Source organism: Ramularia collo-cygni (assembly GCF_900074925.1).
Source record: "Ramularia collo-cygni strain URUG2 genome assembly, contig: RCC_scaffold01, whole genome shotgun sequence".
NCBI lineage: Eukaryota > Fungi > Ascomycota > Dothideomycetes > Mycosphaerellales > Mycosphaerellaceae > Ramularia > Ramularia collo-cygni.
Genome location: NW_019716255.1, coordinates 3,243,733 through 3,266,481, shown reverse-complemented (window position 1 = coordinate 3,266,481; position 22,749 = coordinate 3,243,733). Strand labels below are relative to the sequence as shown.

The 22,749-nt window shown below is 44.1% G+C and overlaps 7 protein-coding genes; 1 reads left to right on the top strand and 6 right to left on the bottom strand.

The window, feature by feature from the left end:
- Nucleotides 1–9,133: 9,133 nt before the first annotated feature.
- RCC_12309 (uncharacterized protein) lies at nucleotides 9,134–9,638 on the top strand (the record flags this gene model as incomplete). XM_023766333.1 has 3 exons in its annotated part: nucleotides 9,134–9,143; nucleotides 9,208–9,407; nucleotides 9,498–9,638. 3 exons carry the CDS (start codon nucleotides 9,134–9,136, stop codon nucleotides 9,636–9,638), a joined length of 351 nt encoding a protein of 116 aa, XP_023622101.1.
- Nucleotides 9,639–10,118: 480 nt separating this feature from the next.
- RCC_01080 (related to phosphopantothenate-cysteine ligase) lies at nucleotides 10,119–11,186 on the bottom strand (the record flags this gene model as incomplete). The annotated part of the gene is made up of 1 exon (XM_023766332.1): nucleotides 10,119–11,186. The coding sequence occupies one exon, from the start codon at nucleotides 11,184–11,186 to the stop codon at nucleotides 10,119–10,121; it is 1,068 nt and encodes a 355-aa protein (XP_023622100.1).
- Nucleotides 11,187–11,701: 515 nt separating this feature from the next.
- RCC_12308 (uncharacterized protein) lies at nucleotides 11,702–12,625 on the bottom strand (the record flags this gene model as incomplete). XM_023766331.1 has 3 exons in its annotated part: nucleotides 11,702–12,224; nucleotides 12,294–12,442; nucleotides 12,500–12,625. The coding sequence occupies 3 exons, from the start codon at nucleotides 12,623–12,625 to the stop codon at nucleotides 11,702–11,704; spliced, it is 798 nt and encodes a 265-aa protein (XP_023622099.1).
- A 526-nt stretch (nucleotides 12,626–13,151) lies between these two features.
- On the bottom strand, nucleotides 13,152–14,906 carry RCC_12307 (uncharacterized protein; the record flags this gene model as incomplete). Its single annotated transcript, XM_023766330.1, has 1 exon — nucleotides 13,152–14,906. The coding sequence occupies one exon, from the start codon at nucleotides 14,904–14,906 to the stop codon at nucleotides 13,152–13,154; it is 1,755 nt and encodes a 584-aa protein (XP_023622098.1).
- Nucleotides 14,907–15,514: 608 nt separating this feature from the next.
- On the bottom strand, nucleotides 15,515–16,508 carry RCC_12306 (related to Alpha-ketoglutarate-dependent taurine dioxygenase; the record flags this gene model as incomplete). XM_023766329.1 has 2 exons in its annotated part: nucleotides 15,515–15,638; nucleotides 15,694–16,508. 2 exons carry the CDS (start codon nucleotides 16,506–16,508, stop codon nucleotides 15,515–15,517), a joined length of 939 nt encoding a protein of 312 aa, XP_023622097.1.
- A 374-nt stretch (nucleotides 16,509–16,882) lies between these two features.
- Nucleotides 16,883–20,050, bottom strand: RCC_12305 (uncharacterized protein; the record flags this gene model as incomplete). The annotated part of the gene is made up of 1 exon (XM_023766328.1): nucleotides 16,883–20,050. The coding sequence occupies one exon, from the start codon at nucleotides 20,048–20,050 to the stop codon at nucleotides 16,883–16,885; it is 3,168 nt and encodes a 1,055-aa protein (XP_023622096.1).
- A 575-nt stretch (nucleotides 20,051–20,625) lies between these two features.
- Nucleotides 20,626–21,818, bottom strand: RCC_01079 (related to short-chain alcohol dehydrogenase; the record flags this gene model as incomplete). XM_023766327.1 has 6 exons in its annotated part: nucleotides 20,626–20,902; nucleotides 20,956–21,247; nucleotides 21,303–21,451; nucleotides 21,504–21,569; nucleotides 21,625–21,673; nucleotides 21,728–21,818. 6 exons carry the CDS (start codon nucleotides 21,816–21,818, stop codon nucleotides 20,626–20,628), a joined length of 924 nt encoding a protein of 307 aa, XP_023622095.1.
- Nucleotides 21,819–22,749: the final 931 nt, after the last annotated feature.

Genomic DNA, 22,749 nt, shown 5'->3' with positions numbered 1-22,749 from the left:
AGGGCTCTTCCTAGTCTATACATCCTTAGTAAACGCCTTCTAGTATACGTTCTAGAGGATATCTAGGTACTGCTTAGGCGTTAGATTCTTAATAGTAGTATCGAGGATAGAGTAGCGACTCTTAGTCCTAGTATTAGCTCCTTAATACGATAGCAATCTATAGTCTAGCATCTCCTAGGTAAAGAAAGCGCTAATACGAGCACGATACGAGCGGATAATTATCTAATATACAGCCTAGAACTTTAGAGAGTCCTTGTTTACGGTCTTTAAAGCGTTAAAGAACTTCGCATTATCCTATAAAGTTAGTCTAGTAAGCGGCTCGCCTTCGCGGTTAGTATCGTAGTAGGTTCTTAGGACCGTAAAAGTGCGGTTTATCTTTATATAGAACTATACTAGAATGCCGATAATTCTATCCTTACGGTCGTACGTACGTATACTCTCGACGTTCTTAGTAATAAGGCTATCGATGCGAATACGGGTTATCTAGTTACCCTAGAAGAGAAATAGTCTATCGTCGAAGTCCTTATCCTTATTAAGCCCGGAGTTATAGATTAAGACATCCCTTAAAACCTTATTTATTCCGGAGATTAATAATTCGTCGTATATTAAGATCTTTATTAAATACACCTCTATAGGAACAGGATTAATCTTATCTAAGGACTTCTAAGGAACGCGCGACTTTAGCGATCTACCCGAAAGATTAATGCTATACTAATCGACTATACTAGCAAAGTTAAACTCCGTAAAGCAATCCTTTAGTCCTAGGAATATATCGCCTATCGCATTATCTATATAGAAGATAGTCGTCTATATCTAGTACTTATCGACGCCGATGCTACGGATAACCTTCCGTAGAAAGAGTAGTCTCTTAAGATATAATATATCCTTAGTTAAACCTTCGGCTAGTATACGGCTATTAGTCGCTACGTAGTTAGTAGTTATATAGTTTATCTCTATATTAGTGCTAACGCTAACTATAGCTCTCGTATTCTACGGTCGTACGTAGTTATCGATAGTATAGTACATTTGCTTTATCTTAGCTACCTTAGCTACCTTACGATACTAGGCTTCCGTATTCTCCTTTATTATACCTTAGATAGTCCGAATGCTAGACGATAGACCTATATTAGCAATAACATTTATAACACGAGCTAATATACTAGTAACGACTAGGTATACTCTAAAAGTTCTCGGGAACTAGTTAGAGTTACTCTATATAATCGACTAGGTAGCAATTAGGGTAATAATGTAAATACGCTTCTACATTTTCTATAGCTTATCGACCTAATAAGTATTAATCCTAGCTATAATCTCCTTCTAAGGAACCTTCTAGTTTAGAAGGGAGTTCTTTACTACCTTATACTAGTTAGGTGCGAGTTACTTAATAATATCTTCTATCTTTATAAGGTCGTATTACTCTATACTCTTTTCTAGATTATACTTCCTAAAGAATAGCTTAGCTTTACGCTTCTTAATTAACTATACTAACTCCTTTCGAATTACGAACCCGCTAACTAGACGCTTACCCTTTAACTCCTTCTAGACTAGGTATAAGCGGTAGCGGTACGAGCGGGTTCTAGGCTTGCTAATCTATCTAGAGATAAATACATAGATTGTTAGAAAGTGTAGTTATGGAATGGCTGTACATCTAACATAACAGAGAGCCAAGTAGCTACAAGGTCACGTGACTCTATGTGGGGTAAAATCTCTTCTTAGGAGATGGAGACACATCTCTAGATAATCAACTTAATTAACTTAATTAACTTAATCAACACATTGGTTCCTACTTTTAAGTACTGCCTGTCGGAGACAGTAAGCTAGTTAAAGATCAAGTCACTCTTGTACTCCACCTCTAAAATTCCGCGAACCTCCGACTAATATTTAACAGGTTATAAGCCCGGGTTTGCCGAAGGAAAAAAAAAAAAAGACCTTAACCTTAAAGTAGTAAAGGTTTCTCCTACCTTGTGAAGCTAACATAGAAAGGACACTAGTTTCTAGTACCCCATCTTACACTACTAGGAGTTTTAATAGCAGGTTAGACAAGAAGAAAACACAGAAGACAGATTAGTTCCTAAGGGTTTAGAACATTTAACTATTAGGACTAAGGGATTGTCTAATAGCTATAAGGAGTAGAGGACTCTAAATCCAAAGCCTTAAAACACATAYAYACCCTTTACTTTACTACTAAAGCCTTAGYAGGACTAAGCTATTTATATACTAAAATAGAGGAAGAGAAGGACAGTTAGACCTATATTAGGATTCTAATCCTAATAAGAGAGAACTAGAAAAGATAGTTTAAACTACAGAGGGACAACCTAGAAGGAAAAGGTATCTTCTATAACATTAAGGGATTAATTAACCTAGACAATTTATTACTCCTTAATCCAGATACTAGGGTTGCAAGAATAGCTAGCTAGCTAAACTTTTAAAGGGAGAATGCTAAGTGCAGGTATAAGCTAAGATTAAGAGTTAGCTTAGATAAAGCAGATAAGATTTAATTATTAATAGATAWAAAGATAGCTACTAAAATGTAGCTCTTCCTCTAGAAGAAGTATAGCAAGGTACTTATAGCATATACTATATTAATAGTACAACAACTTATAAACTTCAGAATAGAAGAGGAAGATATAGTAAGGTTAGCCTAGGTATAGATTAGTTTAATAGTAAAGAGGATTGCAGAGGTTAATAAAAGGGAGTTATATATAAAAGAACCTAAAAGGAAAATTAGGATCCTTCTTTTAGCACTCCCTCCTAAGTTTAAATTAACTAAGAATGCAATTATAGCCTAGCTAATGCTTGCTAGGAACTATAAACAGATCCTACTTATCCTTAAATCTTAGGAAGTAAGGGACCTCTATTATAAGGAGGACTTTGTAATAGTAGCCTTTAGAAGGACAAGAACATACTTCCTCTATAATAGACAACACTTTATATAAGATTATCTATAGCTGGAAAAGGCAAAGAAAGCAATTAGACCTTAGGAAAATTTCCTATCTAGAAACAGGGATTCTCTAAAGCCTAAAAAGAGAAAGATCTCTAGTAAGAAATACTCCTCCTCTTYRTTAAAGAGGGTTAAGAAAAGAAGAGACTCTCWTAAAGAATTTAAGAAGGCAATAGAGGAAATAATTAGAAAAGAGGTTTCTAAAYTWAGGAAAAYAAGGAAGACTRCTAAGAAAGCATTCCTTACTAAATAAGCYWAATCTAGGGAATTATCCCCAACCTTATTAAGTGCTACCTTATCCTAATTTAAGGAGGAAACTAATAAGATTGCACAYTCTTCTTTAGAGGCAAAAGGCAAGTTAACCTCCTTAGAATRGTTACTAGACTCCTGTGCCTTATCCTATATAACTAACTAACTACAACTCTTTAGATCTATAATTCTACTTTAAAGGAAGAAATAGATTAAGGTTAGGGGTRGATAGCTAYAAGCTAYAYATAAGGGAAAAGCAGTTATAGGAGGCYAGAATAGGAAGAAAATCTTRCTTAATAAAGTTTTGTTTRTACCTRATTTAGGAGTTAATCTTGTTTCTTAGAATTAGTTYAGCTATTAGTATAGTGTTTAACYACCCTAGTTTACTCTAGTGTTATAGGATAGAACTCCTATTGTCCAGACTAGAATCYAGAATAGTGTTCTATTTATTTTAGAAGTTTTAGAGTCCCTCTAGGAGARGGCTCTTATTTYATTAGTAAAAGAAGAAAAGGAAGAAAGTAAGGAAATAGGATTTGCTATAAGAGAGTTACTAAATTAGTAGGAGCTTTAGYACAGAAGATTTAGCTATTTTAGCAAGAATCTTCTTAAGAATGTCYATAAAGTAAYAGACTTAAAGGATCTAATCTAACTCCTAGAAGACTATAAGGAAAAGTGCARAGTCTATRCTCTTATAAAGATAAAGAAACACAAAGGAAAAGTTACTAAGAGAAAACCTTAGGTACTTAAGCTTATGTCCCTAGACATCTATAGCCCTCTCCTAAAGTCCAGATTAGGATATTAATACTAGCTRGAAATTGTTAACAACTTCTTAAGAAAGAAATAGGGATACCTACTTATTAGCAGAGAGGATGCCCTAGCTGCTCTAAAAATCTAGAAGCTAAAAGCTAAAAGAAAAACATCTTTAAAATTAAAGACAACAAGATTAGACAATACACCTAAACTTACTAGTCTACTAAAACAGTAGGAGAAGGATTTAGGAATCCACTTTAATATAACAGATGCATATAACTCTATTTAGAATAGAGTTGTAGAAAGATCTATCTAAACATTAGAAGATGYAGTAAGGGCAATAATTAAAGAATTAGGAATGCTAATTGAATTTTAGCCTAAAGCCCTAGTAGCCTAGTTTAAAATAAGGAACAGGCTGCTAAATAGTCCTAAAGTTAAGGGCTTTAAGCTATTACCTAAAGAAGCATTTACAGGAATAAAGCTAACTATACATTATCTAAGAGTTTAGGGGTGCTAAGCTATTATGTATATAGACCTAAAATCCTAACCTAGATAGGTAAGGAGTAACAAACTTATAAACAGAGGAAAGGATGCAGTATTTGTAGGATATATTAAAGGAACATTAAAATCCTRGCTTTTCTAGGATCYAGATATAAGAGCTRTAAAAYAGCACTTAAATRTRGTATTCTTTAARGAAAAGAGGGGGGGTAATTTGGATTTRAAGTTTTAATCTAAGCATCTTTCCTTAAATGCACTACAGAGAAAACCACTTAGAAGGCTAGCTAATATACTAAGACCTAAACCTATTCTAATCTAGGAACCTATAACTAAAAAGTCAGCCCCTATAGCATTTGTTTAGATTCCTCCTCCCCTAGCAAATATAGGGGAATTCCAGAAAATTAAGGACTAAGTTAATTCTCYACCTTAGGTAGAGCAAAGAAAGAGAAAAGCTATAAGTAATGTAGAAGGATTTAAATCTAAATCTAAAGGACTAAAAATCCTTTAGGAGATAAGCTAAGAGAGGCTAAAGGATTAGAATCCTAATAGAGAAGTAATAGAGATTGTATAGGCCCTATTAGCTGTAATCTCTGAACTAGGCTAGGACCTAGAAATATAAGACATCTTCTATAAACTTGCTTTCTCTGCAACAGCTACCTAAACTGCATACTAGCAGAATATCCTAGTTCTAGCTACCTATAAGGAAGCAGTAGGAGATAAAGAATAGGGAGYAATRTAGATAGAAGCAATCTAGAAGGAACTGGATTCACTTAYAAGCAACTAGACCTAGGAACTAACTGTTGCTCTAAAAGGATCAAACCTTATAACCTTAAAATAGGTCTTTGCTATAAAAAGATTAGCAAGTAGTGCCCTTAATAAGTTAAAAGCAAGACTTATAGCAAGGGGTTTTTTACAGAAATATAGGATTAATTTTAAGGAGACTTTTGCACTAACTATTAGACATAAAACCTTAAGAACATTTATAGCTATAGTCTATAAGGAAGACTAGGAACTCTATCTTATAGATGTTAATAGTGCTTTTAYAAATAGTTACCTCTAARAAGACATTTTTATAGCCCTACCTAAAGGAGTGGATCTTCCCCCTAGCTAAGTTCTAAAAATCCTAAGAAGCCTATATAGATTAAAGCAAGCTGCTAGAGACTAGAATTAGCTTTATGTTTTAAAGCTTAAAGATTTAGGATTTGTTTAGTTAGAGGTTAACCTATGTCTAATGTTCTATTATAGAAAGAATCTTATAGTTATAACATATGTTAATAATATTCYAATTGCTGCCCTATTAATAAACTCTATAAACTAGTTTAAGAAGGAATTTRGAAAGATCTTTAAGATTAAGGATCWTAGAGAACTATCTAGAATCCTAGGAATAAACATTATAAGAAACAGGAAGCTTAGAACCCTAAAACTAGATTAAAGCTATTACATTTAGGAAAGTCTTTAGAAACTAGGCATTAAGTTAAAATCCTTAAAGCCAACTCTCTTACTAATAGACAATTATAAGGGGCTTGTTAAGTTAGGCCTAAATAATAAGAGATGTAGCAAGGAGGAATACTAGATAAYAATTAGAACATAGATGTAGCTAATAATTATAAYAAGACTAGAYATTGCCTTTGCAATTAGAAAGCTAAGTGCATTTTTAAGTAATCTATCTAAAGCCTACCTAAAAGCTTTAAAGAAAGTCTTAAGGTACCTAAGATTATTTCCTAACCTTAGATTAACCTTTATAAGATCTGGATCTAGATGCTTAATTAGGTACTTAGACTTAGACTTTGTAATAGACAAGTTAGACAGGATCTCTATCCTAGGAAATGTGTTTAAGTTATGTAATGCCCTAATTTTATAGATAAGCAAGAAGCAGAAATCTGTAGCAACTTCTATAATAGAAGCTAAGTTTATAGCAATAAATGCATGTGCAAAACAATTATAGTTCCTTTTAGCATTGCTTAGAGAAATAGGTCAAACTAAGCTTATTAGATTATCTGCTTTTTAACTAACAATTAAAGCAGGAAAGGACATAGCTAAATAGCTTAGGCTAGTTTAACTCTTTAGGGACAACTAAGCCTGCCTCACCCTTATAAAGGATGCACATGTTTATAAAAGGTTAAAGTATATTAACATTATATACAACTTTATAAGAAGACTTTAGTAGCAAAAGAAGATCTATATAGAATACCTTCTAAYAAAAGAAATAGTTGCAGATAGCCTAACTAAACCTCTTACTAGTCTAAACTTCTAGACATATATAAATCATCTTAGCATATAATAAGCATTCCAAAATTTAGCAAAAGCATATAATCGAATATGTCCTCCGGATATATTCGATTATATAATACTAAGTTAAGGAATTGCACTAAGATAGTAGCTAAGATAGAATTATACTACTAGGCTATAGAACCACCTTTCTACACTTAATAGAATCTTAAAAGATCTGGGGAAATGTATATAGTCCATTCTATCCTAAGTGGGAGTGTTAGAAAGTGCAGTTATAGAATAGCTATACATCTAACATAACAGAGAGCTAAGTAGCTACAAGGTCACGTGACTCTATGTGGGGTAAAATCTCTTCTTAGGAGATGGAGACACATCTCTAGATAATTAACTCAATTAACTCAATTAACTTAATTAACACATTAGTTCCTACTTTTAAGTACTGCCTRTCGGAGACAGTAAGCTAGTTAAAGATTAAGTTACTCTTGTACTCCACCTCTAAAATTCCGCGAACCTCCGACTAATATTCAATATAGATCTTAATATAGGTCTTATTAATAGTAGTTATAATATCCTTTAACTTCTACTCCTAGGTCCTTCTCGTCTACCTACTACTAACTACGTCTTCTTTATCGAGCTCCTCGTCGATTAGTATATCCGGATCCTCCTCGATATTCCCTACGACATTCCTCGCGATATCCTTATCGATATCCTTATCGATATTCTTATCGATATCCTTATCGACATCTTCTTCCTCGATATCTTCTTCGGGCTTAGACTCCTTATCGCTTATCTATAAATTATTATCGACGTCCTATTCTTCTTCGTCTTTATCTTCTTCTAGAATAGTACCCCCTACGCGGCGGAGGTAGGCCTTCTCGAGTATCCTCTAGCGGAATCTACGCTCCTTCGCGCGCTTAGCACGATCGTTTTCGATATCTTCGGAAGACGGTATATTACTACTTATTAAACCTGCTATAGCGTTATTTAGGCTAGCTATAGGGTTAGGGTTAGGGTTAACCGCGGGAGTCTAAATAGATATATTAACATCTTCCGAGTATAGCTCTAATAACGAGAAGCTAGATACTATAGTATAGAATATATATAGCTACGGCTATAGCTACTACTACGGTAGTAGTAGGTATTATAGTAGTAGGTATTATAGTAGTAGATGTTATGTAGGTATAGACTACGCGTAGGAATAGTCGGTACTCGAACGAGAATAGAAGTAGAAGAACAAACGAATAAACTAGCATATAGGTAGTTTTAAAATAGCGCTAGAAAGGGCGGGAAGCGGGAAGTAAATGTATAAGCTACGGACTATCTACCTAAGTCTAGCCGAGCTTAGGGGAAGACTTCTTACTAGCATATAGATCGTATGCTAATAAGATGTACTAGCCTAAGCTACGCGCTACTCCCGGGAACCTATAGGAAGCTCGGAGGATAATACGGATAATATAACGACTCTAGGAGATATCGTGCGAGCTCTAAATAGATATAGGCTTATTATTCTTACTAGTATACGATCTATATGCTATTAAGAAGTCCTCCCCTAAGCTCGGCTAGTATATAGAATTACGAACTCGACAATAAACTATAACATATAATACTAGAAACTTCTTACTAGTATAAGAATTACGTGCTATTAAGAAATCCCGTATATCTACTTATCTAGCTAGTATCGTCGAGTTAGTCGTTTTTAGGCTAAGATTTAATAGATTTCCGAAATATACTAGTAAGATAGCGACCTTTACTAGTATAGATAAAAGCTTAGTAGTAGATATAATTATTAGGCTAATCTAAGGCAGCTCGCGTATCTATATTAAAGATTTATAATATCGACCTCGCCGCCCTCTACCCTAGATAGGCTATATCGGCCTTTAGGAATAGTAATCTAGGTATAAACCCTATATAAACAATAACCGTACGATGCTAATTACCCTTAGCGAAGTAATATATAGTTTATACGGGTAGTGCGGTATTTCGACTTAGTTATAGTAAGGCGGTCTATAGCTAGCCGGCTTAGAGTAGGCTATATTAACAATTTATTTCTTAATAACGCAACGTCGCATTTATATAAAAAGTGGATTCATAAACTTATAATCTTATCCTCTATAGCCTCTAACGTTAAAAAAAGTGTATTTACGGTATAGCGCTAATGTTAATGTTTGGTAGTGGCATTTCAACCGAAAAGCTCGGATTTTCCTTAGATCGGTGGACAGAGATTAGAGTAAGGCAGGAATTAAGGCAGGAATAGGGTTCGGATACAACATCCGAGAAGTATTTGTAATCTACGCTTTCTCTGTCCCCGGTCTGAGAAGGAGACAGCCTTCGTGTGGCTATGCGGATCATGCTAAAGGTTCTCCGTTGAATAATTTTCTCGCGCAGAGTGCGGGTAAAACGACCGTGGTATTTCTGGATGAGTATGATAAGACGGAGAAAGAAGTGCGTGATGCTTTGTTGAAAGTCATGGATAGTGGTGAGTTTTATACAAAAGGAACTATATTGCTAGCAACCTAGTCAGCTAATATTCCCCCCCTCAGGCGAGTATCGCGAAAGAGCAAGCAACACACTCATCGACTGCAGAAAAGTCATCTGGATCCTCGCCACCAATAAAGGCGACACAACAATTTCCAAATTCCACGCCAAACATATCGCGTGTCGGAAAGATGAAGATATCCATAAAATCTCCATTCAATCACTCCAGCAAGAACTACGGAAACTCTTCACGACTCTCTACTCTGTAAGTACCTTACCTACATATATCTACCCATCATCCCAACAACAACAACATCGAAAAAATCCGCACTAACTAGAATTTTGTTGCTACAAGCCAGCAGTAACAGGACGCATCAACACAATCATCCCCTTTTTCCCTTCAGTCCCGGAGAACAAGCCACCGTCGCACACAAATTTCTCCTGCAACTCCATGATCAAGTTCGTAAAGATATTGATCTCAAAGCRCCTGTTTTAAGATTCATCGGCCGCTGTCTGCTTACCGTAAACGACGATGGGAAAGTCTGTCAAATTTTGGCGAAGCAGGGTTATGTGCAAGAACTGGGTGCGAGATCGCTGGGGACTAAAGTTGAGGAGGTCAGTCTGGCTTTTCAGGAAGTTTATCTCCTGGAGGGGGAACTTGTGGAGGAGAAGATGAATTTGGAGCCGTTAAGGAGGTTTGTTATGCTGATGAATCGTGGGGAGGAGGGAGCGGAGGAGATTTCGGTTATTGAGGATAGGTAGAGTGGGGGGGAGTGTTGGGTTTAGTTGGGATGAGGATACTGCTGCAGTCTATGCTTTTTCGGAATGTTTGATGAAGCAGAATGTATTTCAAGGTTCTATTGAATGGAAACATCATAGGCTCAGAGGTGATTCGAAGAGCTGTCATAGATGCAATCCAATAGATGTCCACAAGTTAGCAAAAGTATCTATCGTATTCCACCATATCTAACGAACATCAGCTTGTTGAGAAACGCCTCATCTTCGGCCCATCGTCTCTGTCGTTCATCCCGTCCTTGCCGATCAAAATGCCATGCAGTCGCGCGACTTCAGGTACAATCCAGCTCTCAATCTCCACTTCCCCAACACCACCCTTTCCTCCCGACCCAACTCTCTGCGACTCTGGCACACGAAGCCACTTCTCTCCATCCTGCTTGCTCACGAACAAGACCTCCCATTTCCGAGTGTTTAGCAAGTTTCCAATCACCAAGTGATGCGAGTACTTGTCCAACGCCGTCTGAGCTTTTATACCCAACAACGCTGGGTCGGTCTCGAGCTTGAAGCTGACTATCATGGCATGCGGTGACCACTCATCAACGAGCAGTTTCAAGAATTTCGGAACAGGATCCAGATCGATGATGAGAGAGCCGCCATCCATGTGAGCCGCGGGAGCTTTTTCTTGATCTTCTCGCGTCCCCGCACTTCCATTCGGTTTGTTGAAATCTTCCGAACTCTGAATCTTGTGCTCAACCATTCGCTCTGCTGGCACGAAGAAGTCGCTCACTGCGGCGGCAAGATAGAAGAGGGCATCGGCACCGAGTGGCTGCATTTGCATGGCCAATTCGCGGAGATACCACAGATATTCATTAACGGTGGTGAAAGGGAGAAGCAGGAGCGTGTTCTCCTTTTTGGCTTTGCGGTACCTTCGCAGCACCCCGGCCATTTGCTGCTGATACTCATTCTGTACCACGACAGGACCGTCCTCAGTCCCGGTCAGGTAGTCGAGAAAGCAATTGGTAGAGTGTGAGTAGTGGCGAGAGTATGGCAGCAGGGAGAATTGTCTGTGCAGAAAGATGACGGCATATCCATTTTCGAGAAAGTACTCGGCGGAGCAGGCGCCACGGGTACCTGCCGAGAAGTTGTCGATGAAGCGGACCGTTTGATTCTCTAAGGGAACGGTGGTGCCGCCTGAGGTCACGAGTGCCACTCGACGGGATGCCGACGAGTGTTGCCCGATGAAGGACTTGGCGTCGGTGGAAAGCTGGCTGAGCTGTCCCGGCGCCGGGTTGTGCTCAAAGTAGTCCATACCGAGCGGTGAGGTATAAATAAATAAATATATGCTGGGCTTCCAGGGAAGTTGCCGGGTCCTTTGAAAGTATACCGTTGGTGATTCAATGATATTGATGGGTGCTTGTCCGTGTGACCAGAGAGAGACCTTTCAATCGACCTTCACTCACACACGCGCCGCGTCTTCGATGSAAGTCCCCCGAATGTGCTGCCGGATTTGTCCTCGTGGTTCCTGCTGCGAGTCGACGGCTTGCCGGCTCGGCTCGGCGTGGTCGTTGTCGTGGAGTCTTCCATTTCGCCGGAAACGTTGCAGATGACTACCAAGAAAGTGTTCTCCGTCCTTCGTTGTGGTTTGCATACCATGACATAAGCACGCCGATGTCGGCTACAACAATATCAACGGTATAGACCACCACAGCAAATAGACCACGACAGAAGCTGGGAAAAGTTGTCCAGTACAGATCTTGCTGTCAATCCACCCAAAGCTATGTGTTTATATTTAAATGACCCTAGCCACTGCAACGCCACTTCATACTACACAGTCCGCAATACAAAGTGCAGATCTTGCCACACCCCCATGGCCCTCTGACCAACCTTGTCCAAAACACGAATATCAATATCAAACTGAACYCCCGTCTTCATCGACACATCTCCCAAAAATTTGCGAAAGGACTCTTCGTTATGCATAAACATTGGCCCAGATCGCACCTTCAATTCCTCAAACGGTCCAGCAACGTCCCTAATCGCCTGTCGACCGAAAATCAGACATCCAGGCTTCCGCTTCAACAGTCGAATACCACGTGAGAAGGCATCCAATTGCTCATCCCAGGTGAACAAGTGGAAGAAGGATGCCGAATGCATGAAATCGAAAGACTGCTCGGGGAGATTGTACGGCGTCTCCGAGTCGAAGAAGTCGCCAGTTTTGAAAGTGCTGGCTTGGAGACTTTCTCGATCGCGGAAAAGATCATAGCCGAAATTGATAAAAGCAGGTTCGAGTTCCGTGCCTAAGAGATTCTCGGCTGGACAGCCATCTACGATCAACTTGCGAATATCTTGGCTATARGAAGGGAAAGTCAGTTCCTATGCTGTATGTAGGTCATCGACTCCTCCTCCTTTAAGAACTCACCCAAAACAGCATCCCAGATCAATAAGGGTTGCACCTTCCTTCACTCGTCTCACCACCTCTTCATAGATTGCGTGGTCTCGGATACTAAAGTCCAGGAAATTATAAGACCCAATGCAAGGATAGTTGAAAACCTCCCAAGCTTTGTCACGCTGCGATATATATGATTAGCATATAGATCACGCCGTTATTCTCAGTTTGTCCCTCACAATGCCTCTGATATGACCGATCAATTCCGTCTCTGGTATCTTGCTATACTGCGTCAAGATGGATCTTGTGGTATCCGTGATCAAAGGATCTCCGTCCTTGTTAATATAGTCGTCTAGCTGAGGCATTTTTAACTTCTTCGACAGAACGATAGAAATGTGATGTAAGTCCTCGTTGGAACAGTCGAATACTTTATATCCCGYCATTCGGTAAGCTTCCGCGAGTCAGCCGGCAAATKATGCGATTCATACATAAACCCTGCACGGGACCATTGCGGAACTTGACCCCTGCTTGAGTGACGTATTCCATAGGGTCGTTTTGTTGTCCTTTGTCAGCTCAATTGTATATATACTTCACGGTATGTGATTTCACCATCAGTGTTGGCCGTCATATGGGTGCTTTGTTTCGTGCGAATTGAATGCGTTCTATACATCTATGCACACACCGCCTGGAAGCCTTGACACCTGCAGGTATTACGAGCTTTGTAATCTAGCACACGCTTATTGTGTTGCGGGGTGCATGACATGTCGATGGAGCTCTCGATCTGTTATAGCTCTTCACCAATACCAATCCCCCTCCCATCCTTCAAAACCCTCATACCCTTCCCGTGCAGAAGGCCACAACTTCCTAAAAATCGGCCCAATAGTCCCCCATTCATCCGCAATCCCACTCAAAATATCCTTCATCTCTCGAAATACCCCTTCTGGCTTCCCGGGTCTCAAATCTAGAAAAATCACCAGACCATTCCATACAATCAATTTGGTCCCTTTTATCATCCCTAGGATTACGACGCACAATCCAATGTTTTGCCATGATGTCACAAACATCAACGATACCAACAGACGTCACTCCATCGCCTGTGTATCCGCCAGGAAGGGCCGTGAAAGATACTTCCTCTAGAGACAACGAACATTCAGGCTTAGCAGCATCGATGATTTCGAAAATCCTCTGTACGAGAATCTCGTCGATGGCGCTATTGATGAATGCTTTGCGAGTGGAACCTTTTCGTGGCCCAAGCCCTTGCTCAGGCGCCCAGTTGCCTAAGAATTCATTGTCCCAATTATCGAAATCTGTGGCAGTGGGTATTTCTTCTTCGTCCCATAATTCTGGCTCTTCGAAGTAGGCTGGGTTTCTGGCATCGAGGATGATATGGACGTTTTGTAGACGAGGTAGCGAACCTATTACGCTATAAATAGCTGTCTCATGTTTGTCACCGCATGTGCGTGGGATGGGGATTGATAATTCTTTTAGAAGTAGACAATGCGATAGTAGCAGAGACAGTTCTTGGGAGGTACCTGCGACACGGTTCAGATAAATCCCGTCGGGATATATGTTTCCTACTGATGGATTTAGATTCAAAGTTCGCAGCTTTTGACCATGATGTTCGAGTACTAGTCTCAGCAGTGTGTAATCCAAATCACCAGAGAGCGTGAGTGTAGAGAGTGGCCGTAGGCTACAGAGAAAGGATCGGGCGGCTACAGCCAAGGCATTCTCATCGACATCGCTGCTTGTTGTGGGGACATGTAGATCAAGCTTGTCGAGCATTCTGAAGTCGCACATTTGCCGCATGTATTCGAAGGAGTCAGGTCGGGCCTTATGACCCCAAATGTTTTCCAGGACCAAATTACGAAGCCGGGTGGTTGTGTCTATGGCATTCATCCACATGGTCAATGTAACCAGATCTAGGGAGCCCGGATAAACCAGACTTTCAAGATGGCTCGGAGGGCCCTTGGCGAGTAACCAAGGTGAGTCTTGTGGAATTTCAAGATATGCCTTTGGAAGCACCACACAGTCTTTGCCATTGTTGAGGTCGAGGTTCTTGATATTGCGGGCTAAACTCAACACTCGCAAAAAGACCTTGTCGTGGCCTATATTGATTCCACAACGAACGGTATGGAGATTGGGAGATGATAGCAATCGCTCTTCGTACGCGTGGAGAGAGGTATCGAAAACACTATACAGTCGGAGCTTATCCAGGTGAACTTGGCAAGATGGAAAGCGATGGTGGATGGCGTCTAGGATGGCCTCTGGGAATTGGGAAACGCACGTCCAAGTAATTCTTGTCAAGGCAGACAGCTTGTTGAGAAACGCCAATAATGGCGTGAAGTCCGTCTCCGAGGCTTCGTCTTTAGATGATGGGAAGTGTTCAACGGCTTCTGGTCCGCCATCAACACGCAAGTGGCGAACAACTTCCATGGCCGAGTTTCGCAGTAGAATATGGCCCCACGTATCGATRTCCGCCCGTAGGTTTGCAGCTTTCAGCGTTATCGAGCGGAACATCGTCTGGCAGGCAGAGGCATAGATTTGCTTGTCGACCAGCGCCAAGTTCAACAGCATTGTTGAGTCCAGATATTTTGAGATGAGGAGCAGAATGTCTGCCGGCAACGTGTTGAGGGTAATAGATGTCATGCTGAATTAGAATGATGTTGAGTACTTGTTGGTTTCTGACCAGAAGTGAAGTGAAACAGAAGAAGTCAATTGGAAGGTCTTACGTAATAGGGAGGCAGCAGCGGCAGCAGGTAAGGTATTCCTTTGTAGGTCGGAGGGAAACCTTCACCGAAAACATTGCTAGTCGACCAGCACCCTCACTTACATCTTCATAGGATAGTAAACGAGCCAAAACCAAGCTTGCCGGGAAATTCATGCATGAGATGTAGGACGCTTCGGGCTCTCTCTACGGTAGCTGCATTTTGAAATATCATTGCACATGGGTATAGTTCGCATCGCAAGTGATTCCCCTATTATGTAACAGACTCCGGCGTGTTTGGCGTGCAAAAGGTAACGACTTGCCATCGTGTGTCCCATACATTTCTAGACATGCTTGTTCTCCATCTTGACGCTACCTTCTGGTATACTGGGAGGAGTCCATCGGGCCTCGTGGCTTGCAACCGTAGTTAAGAGAAGCGGTCGAAATCTTTGCTGCAGCTCCTTGTGAGTTCATCTCCATAGCATTTTCGGAAAGCTTTGAGAGAATGTACGGTGCTTTCACCTCCTGTCAAGACCCTCACACCGAACCCCTACCGCGGCACGTCTCCAGCAAGTGTGATTCGATGCATACGCCTCCGCTGACCATGGTAATCGTTCAAAGGATAGTGCAATGTGGATCGATTGTCCCACATGACCAGCATCGCAGGATCCCATCTAAGCACGGCACATTATCAACATCGCAGCTCAATCGCCCACTCACAACACTCACCTCAACCGACAAGTGAATTCCAACTTCACCTGATGTCCAAACAAAAACTTCAACAACGGCATACTCTCCTCCTCAGTCCACCCGTCAAACTTAGTAGTATGCGCCACATTCACAAACAGCGCCTTTCTTCCCGTTTCAGGATGGGTCCGCACCACAGGATGCAAAGCTTCCATATGTTCAGCTCCTCGTCCAGAATCCTTGACTCGATCCTCGCGAGTCTTAGAAGCGTCTGCTTTCGCCGAACTCTGCACGCAACGTAACTGACCCAGAACCTCCTTGAGTCCAGACGATAAAGCCTCATACGCAGCATACTGATTACTCCACATGGTATCACCGCCAACAGAAGGAACTTCTCGAGCGAGCAAGATGGATCCCATGGGTGGTTCTGGCAGATAAGTCGTGTCGCTATGCCAGACTCCACCGAAATTGGCCCCTGTCTCCGTCTCCTTTTTGAGGACCTCTATCACTTCGGGATAGCCATCGATTCCCGAGACGAAGGGGTATTCGACTGGTTTGCCAAAAAACGAGGCGAAAGAGAGAAATTCCGCTGGTGTGAGATCTTGCTCTCGGAAGAAGACGACATTATGGTCGAGAAGTGCTTGACGGACCGTTGCGGCCGTAGTCTTGTTGATGTTCTTGAGATCGACTCCGCGGATTTCAGCACCACATCCTCCCGCGACACGAGAAATTGATATCGACTGCCAGCGACGTGAAGCGAGAAATCGTGGGGGAGTAGGTCTTCTCAACACCGACGGATTGACGCGCCGTAATGGAGAGGGGCTACATCGAGGGAGCCATAGATGTGACAATATCATTGTCGCTGGTGATTTTCAAGAAATATCATCTTCGTTCGATGGCCACTGCGTAAAGGCCTCAGCATGCTGTGAGGGGTAACGGTAAAGGTGGCGGACCTGCGGCCGCGTGCAGCTGTACAAACACTCCATCCAATAAGTCGTGGAGAAACCTTAATGAAGTTCTTCAAAGGGTGCAACTTCATTGTAAGAGAGAGGCTAGGTTGAACCTCTGCTTAAATGCTGCTCGACTTCGTGACATCGCCTCCAGCGATCTGAAAGCATAGGGTTCAAGTTGGAGCAGGTACGATGAACCATAAATGGTCAGCAACGTACCCAACTTTGCTTGGCCGGAACATTGATCATTAAATCCAACACGACCATGCAACCACACAATCTCACTGCCACCCACTGCCCAACCCCGGGTCAACGTAGCCCTCGGCCTGCGTCCCCGCAAACAGCTCACTCCCATCAAAAGTACTCTCATCCTCGCCTCCATTCGTCTCCTCAGCAACAACGGTAACACTCTTACTCGGAGTCTTCGCAACCTTTGCAAACCCAACATTCAAGCTCTTTCTCCCACCACCATTCGCAGATATACTCTGCAATGCCGCTCTACCAGCACCCAAACTCTGCCGTCCAACACCAAGTGTGCTCGTCCGAGCAGAGGTCCTCGAAGCAATGATATCAGGCATGGATTTCCTCGAAAAAGACCGTGGACGCTTAGGCTCCGGCTCCTCATGTCTCTGCTCTCCCTGTTGAGTATGTAGATCCTCCAGCGGGAACTCGCTCTCCTCATCAAGATCCATCATTGTATCATCAGCCTCCTGCGTAGACTGGGTCTTCGATCTGACCGCTAAAGASTCGGGCCCTCTGATTCCCATGGCAGCCATGAGATTGACTCTCATGGCCTCCGCATCTTGGATTTGTTTGTCTTTGAGCTCGCACTTGCGCTTGTACTTTTCGACACGCTTCTGCAGATCCGTCGCCTTGGCTTCTTTGGCCTGCACATCCGCAGAGAGCGAGTCGTGGTGAGAGTGTGCCTCTTTGAGCTGCCGTTGGAAGTCCGCCGCAGTCTCACGATGCGAGTTCTCCAGCTTCTGCATTTGCTCGTTCTGACGTTGGAGATCCTGACGGCAGGCTTCAAGCTCTGCAGTGGAGTTTTCGTATGTCCGTCTGAGGCCGTCGTGTTCTGACTTTAGAGATTGGAGGTCATTACGGACTGMATTGAGCTGCTCTGTACGAGTTGTGTCGTTAGAAGTCGCTGAGCTCAGCTCCTTTTCCAGCCGCGAATGTTTGGCGGAGAGATCTCTGTTCGCACGTTCCAGATCTGCGAGCGTGGTCTGAAGCTCCTGTACTTCCGTTTGATGAGACCGAGCATGCTCCTCTAATCGGGTTTTGTTCGCACGCGAATCACGCAGGTCAATCTCCATGTCTGCCATGAGTCTTCGCTTCTCCGCAAGCGCTCCAACTGTTTCCTCGTATCTGTCCTGAAGGTCGTCGAGCTGCTCTTCTTTCCTCGCCAACGAAGCTTGATTATCAAGAGTGGCCATTTCTCTGGCGCTCTGCATCTCGCGCAATTCTTCCCGAGCTTGTTCTTGTGATGCTCGTAGAGTTTCTTCAAGTCTTGAAATTCTCTCCAGCAGGTCACCGCTGGTATGTCTCGTCTGTTCCAAGTCTTGAATGTACTGGTCTCGCTCATCCTCAACAGCGTGCATTTCTGCTCCAATTTCTGCATTCTTTGCTTCCAACTCAGCAAAAGCCGATCGCAAAGCTTGATTGTGTTCTTCCAACACTCGACACTTCTCTTTCGCCTCGCGAAGTGGCTTCTCAACATTCTCGCACCTTGCCTCCAAGCTAGCGCATGCCTTTGTAAATAGTGTCGTGACTGCATCTTGTTCCACTTCTGCTCTAGCACGAAAGTGGGTGTGTAGTGCTTCCCTCCAATCCATGCTATCTTCTCCGGACTCGTCCACACCATTCGCCTGACCAAAATTGAGATGGTCTCTCCACGATGTCCTTCCATGATCGCATGCTACTTCACCCCTCGCAGAAGACGCATGCAGGTCCAACAAAAGCGTCATTGACTGGGGACCAATGTTGCTCTTCTGTGATGCTCTTAGCAACAGGTTGGTGATTTGGTGGGCGAGGTTCGACCGCTTCCTATGCAAGGCCGTCTTGCACCAGCCTTCACCTTGCTGCTGGTCGCCGCATTTGTTGCCGAGTGTTCCTTGCAGGACTTGAAGCTTTTGTAAAAAGTCCTCATCGTTCAATATCTCGCGCACTTGATGGACTGTGATCTTGTGGTCCTCAATAATAGTCAAAGCATCTCGCATAGTGCGTGTGATTGCATCCAGTCCTGCAGCGAGCTCCGCCACATCTGCTCGAATTGCGTAGTCGACAGCATTTTGAAGCAGAAGACTGATAGGAGCGTGGGCGAGAACGCTGGAGAAGAGGTCGCAGTCGTTGACATGTGGGCTGAGGGTGTGCACAATCTGCATGCTGGTGGGATCAAGGAACGTCGTCTCGAGATTCTCCAACACCGGATGTGGGAGGGAGTCGAATTCACACAGCTTACCCATGAACCGCAATCCAAGAGTCTTTAGCTGAGCGTCCAAGTCTTGGGTGCACAGCTTCTCTTGTATGCGTCTGATGGTGGTGTTGTTCGCAGCACACCAGATCTTGCGGAGGTCTGGTGGAATGGCCGTGATGACCTCATTGGCCAGGACGACGGACTTGATCTGGGAGGAAGGGCGATCCAAGGTGCTTAGAGCAGATAGGACGAGTAGAGCAATGAGTTGAGTGCTACGCTGGGCCTTGTTACCGGAGAAGAACTGCTGCAACGCCTCGGACTTCCAGYGAGAAGAGACGGGCGTGCTGGCGAGGAAGTCCTGGGTGTTGTAGGAGGAGGCAGTCAAACGGAATTCGGGACCCATGCCGCATAGCACGACATCCATGATGGAGAGGCAATACAAGGAGAGGGTCTGATCCGCGGCTCCCGACGAGGCATGCCGGAGGATGTTGACCAGATTCTCCTCGAATTGGGCAAGGACTTCGGTGGAAAGGATGGCCAGCAGGAGATTTCCCGTTCCTGTCAGGATGATGTAGACGGGTTCAATCGTCTGGGCGCATGGCTTCTTGCTCGCCTGCTCGACCAATTGCACGAACAATGTCTGCACCTCGGCGGGGAGAGCGACGGTATCCGGAAGCGGGCGAGACAGCAGCGCAACACTCGCTCGCGTATATTTCGACCGACTATCTCCTTTCTTGACGGCATGTGCCACAACGCTATGCAGGAGGGTGGGCTCATTGCGCAGGAATGCATCTCGACAGGCGGCGTTGAGGGAGAATTTGGTGATGATGTCCAACACGTAGGCCCACTGCTGCAATCCCTCCATCAGGCAGCACGCCAATCCATCCACCAGACATGGTTTTGCTGCCGCCCATTGAGCAATGTCGGCGTCGGTGGCATTCGCAGCGGCGGCGTGAAGGGTGCGGAGTTGGGAGGGGTAGGCCGATGAGGTCAGTCGGTCAATCTCGACGGCGAGAGTGGAGTAGGTGGACATTGCAGGCAATCTCTCTTGTGGCCCTCCTTCTTGTCCCCCAATATTCTACCGCGATATGCATGTACCTTGTGTATCGATGTCAATGTCGTCGTAGCCGGCAAAATTGTTGTTCCACCCCGCGTCAAGCGCGTCAAATTCGCGACGGCGGCGGTTGCGACGGGCAACGGCTGGTCGCATCAAGGGTCCATTCTAGAAACTGAGGTGACGGGAGTCGAGCCCAAGGTACCATCCCTTATCCATACCACGATCGCATTCCAGCTCACAACCAAAGAGCATCGAGTTATTGAAATGTACCGCGAAAGATTGAAGGTCCCGACCGGGAACAAGAGGGGTGTGCTCACCAGACTGAATTCGAAGAAGTGGGGCCCGGAGTTCTACGCAATACATTGGAGATGTCCATCGCTACCTCCCAACATCGTCTTGTGACTTGCATTGGTTACGACAGGATAGTAATATCGATCGACAGAATGCCAATCTTGACTTCAGAGCTCACTGCCGAGTCGTAAAACAAACCATTTCAATGATCCGAGGGCGACTGACCCGAACTTCCAGGGGTCCATCTATACCCGATGGGTCTAACCTAGGAAGAGTCCCAATGATGGCGGGCCGAACTTCACCTGTTCCTCCTGAATCTCCTCTGTCAACGCACTCGGCAAGCCCTCCATATCCAGATCCAAATAGCCCCGAGGAGCCCATTTCCGAGGAGAGACAAACAACGAACGACCGTTGATCTGTCGATCGCTCAGAATCCGCAACAGACATTGTCCAGCATCGTCTGCCTCGGCAAGCGCCACACCCAAGCCTTCCACTCGATCGAACATTTCTTTGGGAAGAATGTTGGTTCGGATGGCCCTTTCCCAGACATGTCAGAACAGCATTGCCAACGATGATTTCAAGCCACATACCAGGGACAAATCGTGTTGACGCGGGATCCGTAATGATACGTTGTTCGTCGGAGGGCATGCATGATGCCACGCTGAGCCCACTTCGTAGCAGAGTATACTGGACATCGAGGAACGTCCAAGAACGCAGCGACAGATCCAATCAGGACCAAGCAAGTGTCTATAGGCGTTGGGGCCGCCTCGGTTCCGTTTTGCTTCACGAAATAATGGAATGCAAGCTTCGCCGAGTACATCACCGCAACCAGATTGACGTCGATTGCCTTAAGATCCGGCTTTGATGGGCCGGCATCAATAGCTAGAATCACAGCACATTAGCCAAGTGGGTCGCATTTTCGTCCGACACGCCATACCTTCATATGAAAAGACGTCATCTGTTGTGGATATCCCAGCGTTTGGCACGACGAAATGGATTTTCTTCGAAGGTGAAAAAGCCGCTGCAGCCGCGAACAAGCGGACTTGGTCGTCCCACTTTGTTACATCACACTGAACAAACTTGGTGCTGCAAGCTGTCAGTATAGTGTCCTGACGAGCACTCGCGATATGGGAATTACTTGGGCAACTCCTTCTCCAGCTTCTGCCCTTCTGAAGCGTTGAGATCCCCAAAGCATACCGAGACACTGTCAATCAATCAGTTCATACCCACCACGATTTGCCATTGAAAGAGAGGCAAACCCTGCCTTGACCAAGGCTTTGACGAATGCCAAACCGAGCCCAGACGCGCCTATAGCATGTTAGACACGGCCAGCGAATCATGGTATAGCTTGTCCACTCTCACCTCCAGTCACAACTGCCGTTTTGCCTGCCAACGCGCTCGAATCAAAATCGACATTGCAGTCAACTGGTACGGATGGAAAGTGGAAAGACATCTTGATTATGCTGTGTAAGGGAAGAGTTGGTGCAGACTCTGCATGAATGTGGTTGCTATAAGCCGCATGCTTGCGAAGATCCAGGTTGACAGCTCCGGGGAATATCTCCTAGCAGAAGTGCCGAACCTTAACCTTCAACACCTCTCCCCCGTCATTCTGCAGTCCGGCGATGAGCCTCAACGATGACCCAGTCAACGGAACATGTAACATATCGCTCGGTGAGCGAAGTTCTGGGCAGAACGAAGGACTCGTCTATACAGACTGCACGCATCGAGCTAGCAGAAGTTTCCAGACTCCTACGTCATAGCCCACAATGAAGCCCCTTCGAACGCTGTCATTCTCATGCCATCTGACATCAAGATTCATCAAACCAATCGGTTTCGCCATCTGGTCCCCCAGCTCCGTGCCTGGCACATCATGGTTTCTTCAACTGTCGCCCGCCTTTACCAAAACTACCCCGCCTCATAAATTTTGCCTGCAAGAGCAAAAAGTGGCTCCAGTCCCCATACCCGGCGCCTTTGCACATATGCATGACTTTTCAAAGTGGATCAAGCTGAGCTCTCTACACTGTGGGTCAAAACGCTTCATAGCCCTGAAACTCCGGCACGAGCCAGCCACAACATCTTGTGCAAGAGACTTTGAAACAGCTTCACTCAAGAATACTTACTCGAAGAGGAAATCTTCGTCTTGGCAGTCGATGTAGCCAAGGAGAGACCTACCGCGGCCAGCACGTCGTAGCCATGGACGATGTAGCCAGCAGATATTAGCCACTGGCCCGTACATTTGCCGAAGAGAACAGAGACCCTTAGCGAGGGCCCATGAACGACGATACAGCCGGGCGAAAAGTTCACGTCGAAAAGTCCAATTTCCTGATCGTTGTGCGTCTGTTTCAAATCAAACGAGGCTCAATCCTTCAAGCTGAACCCTACTC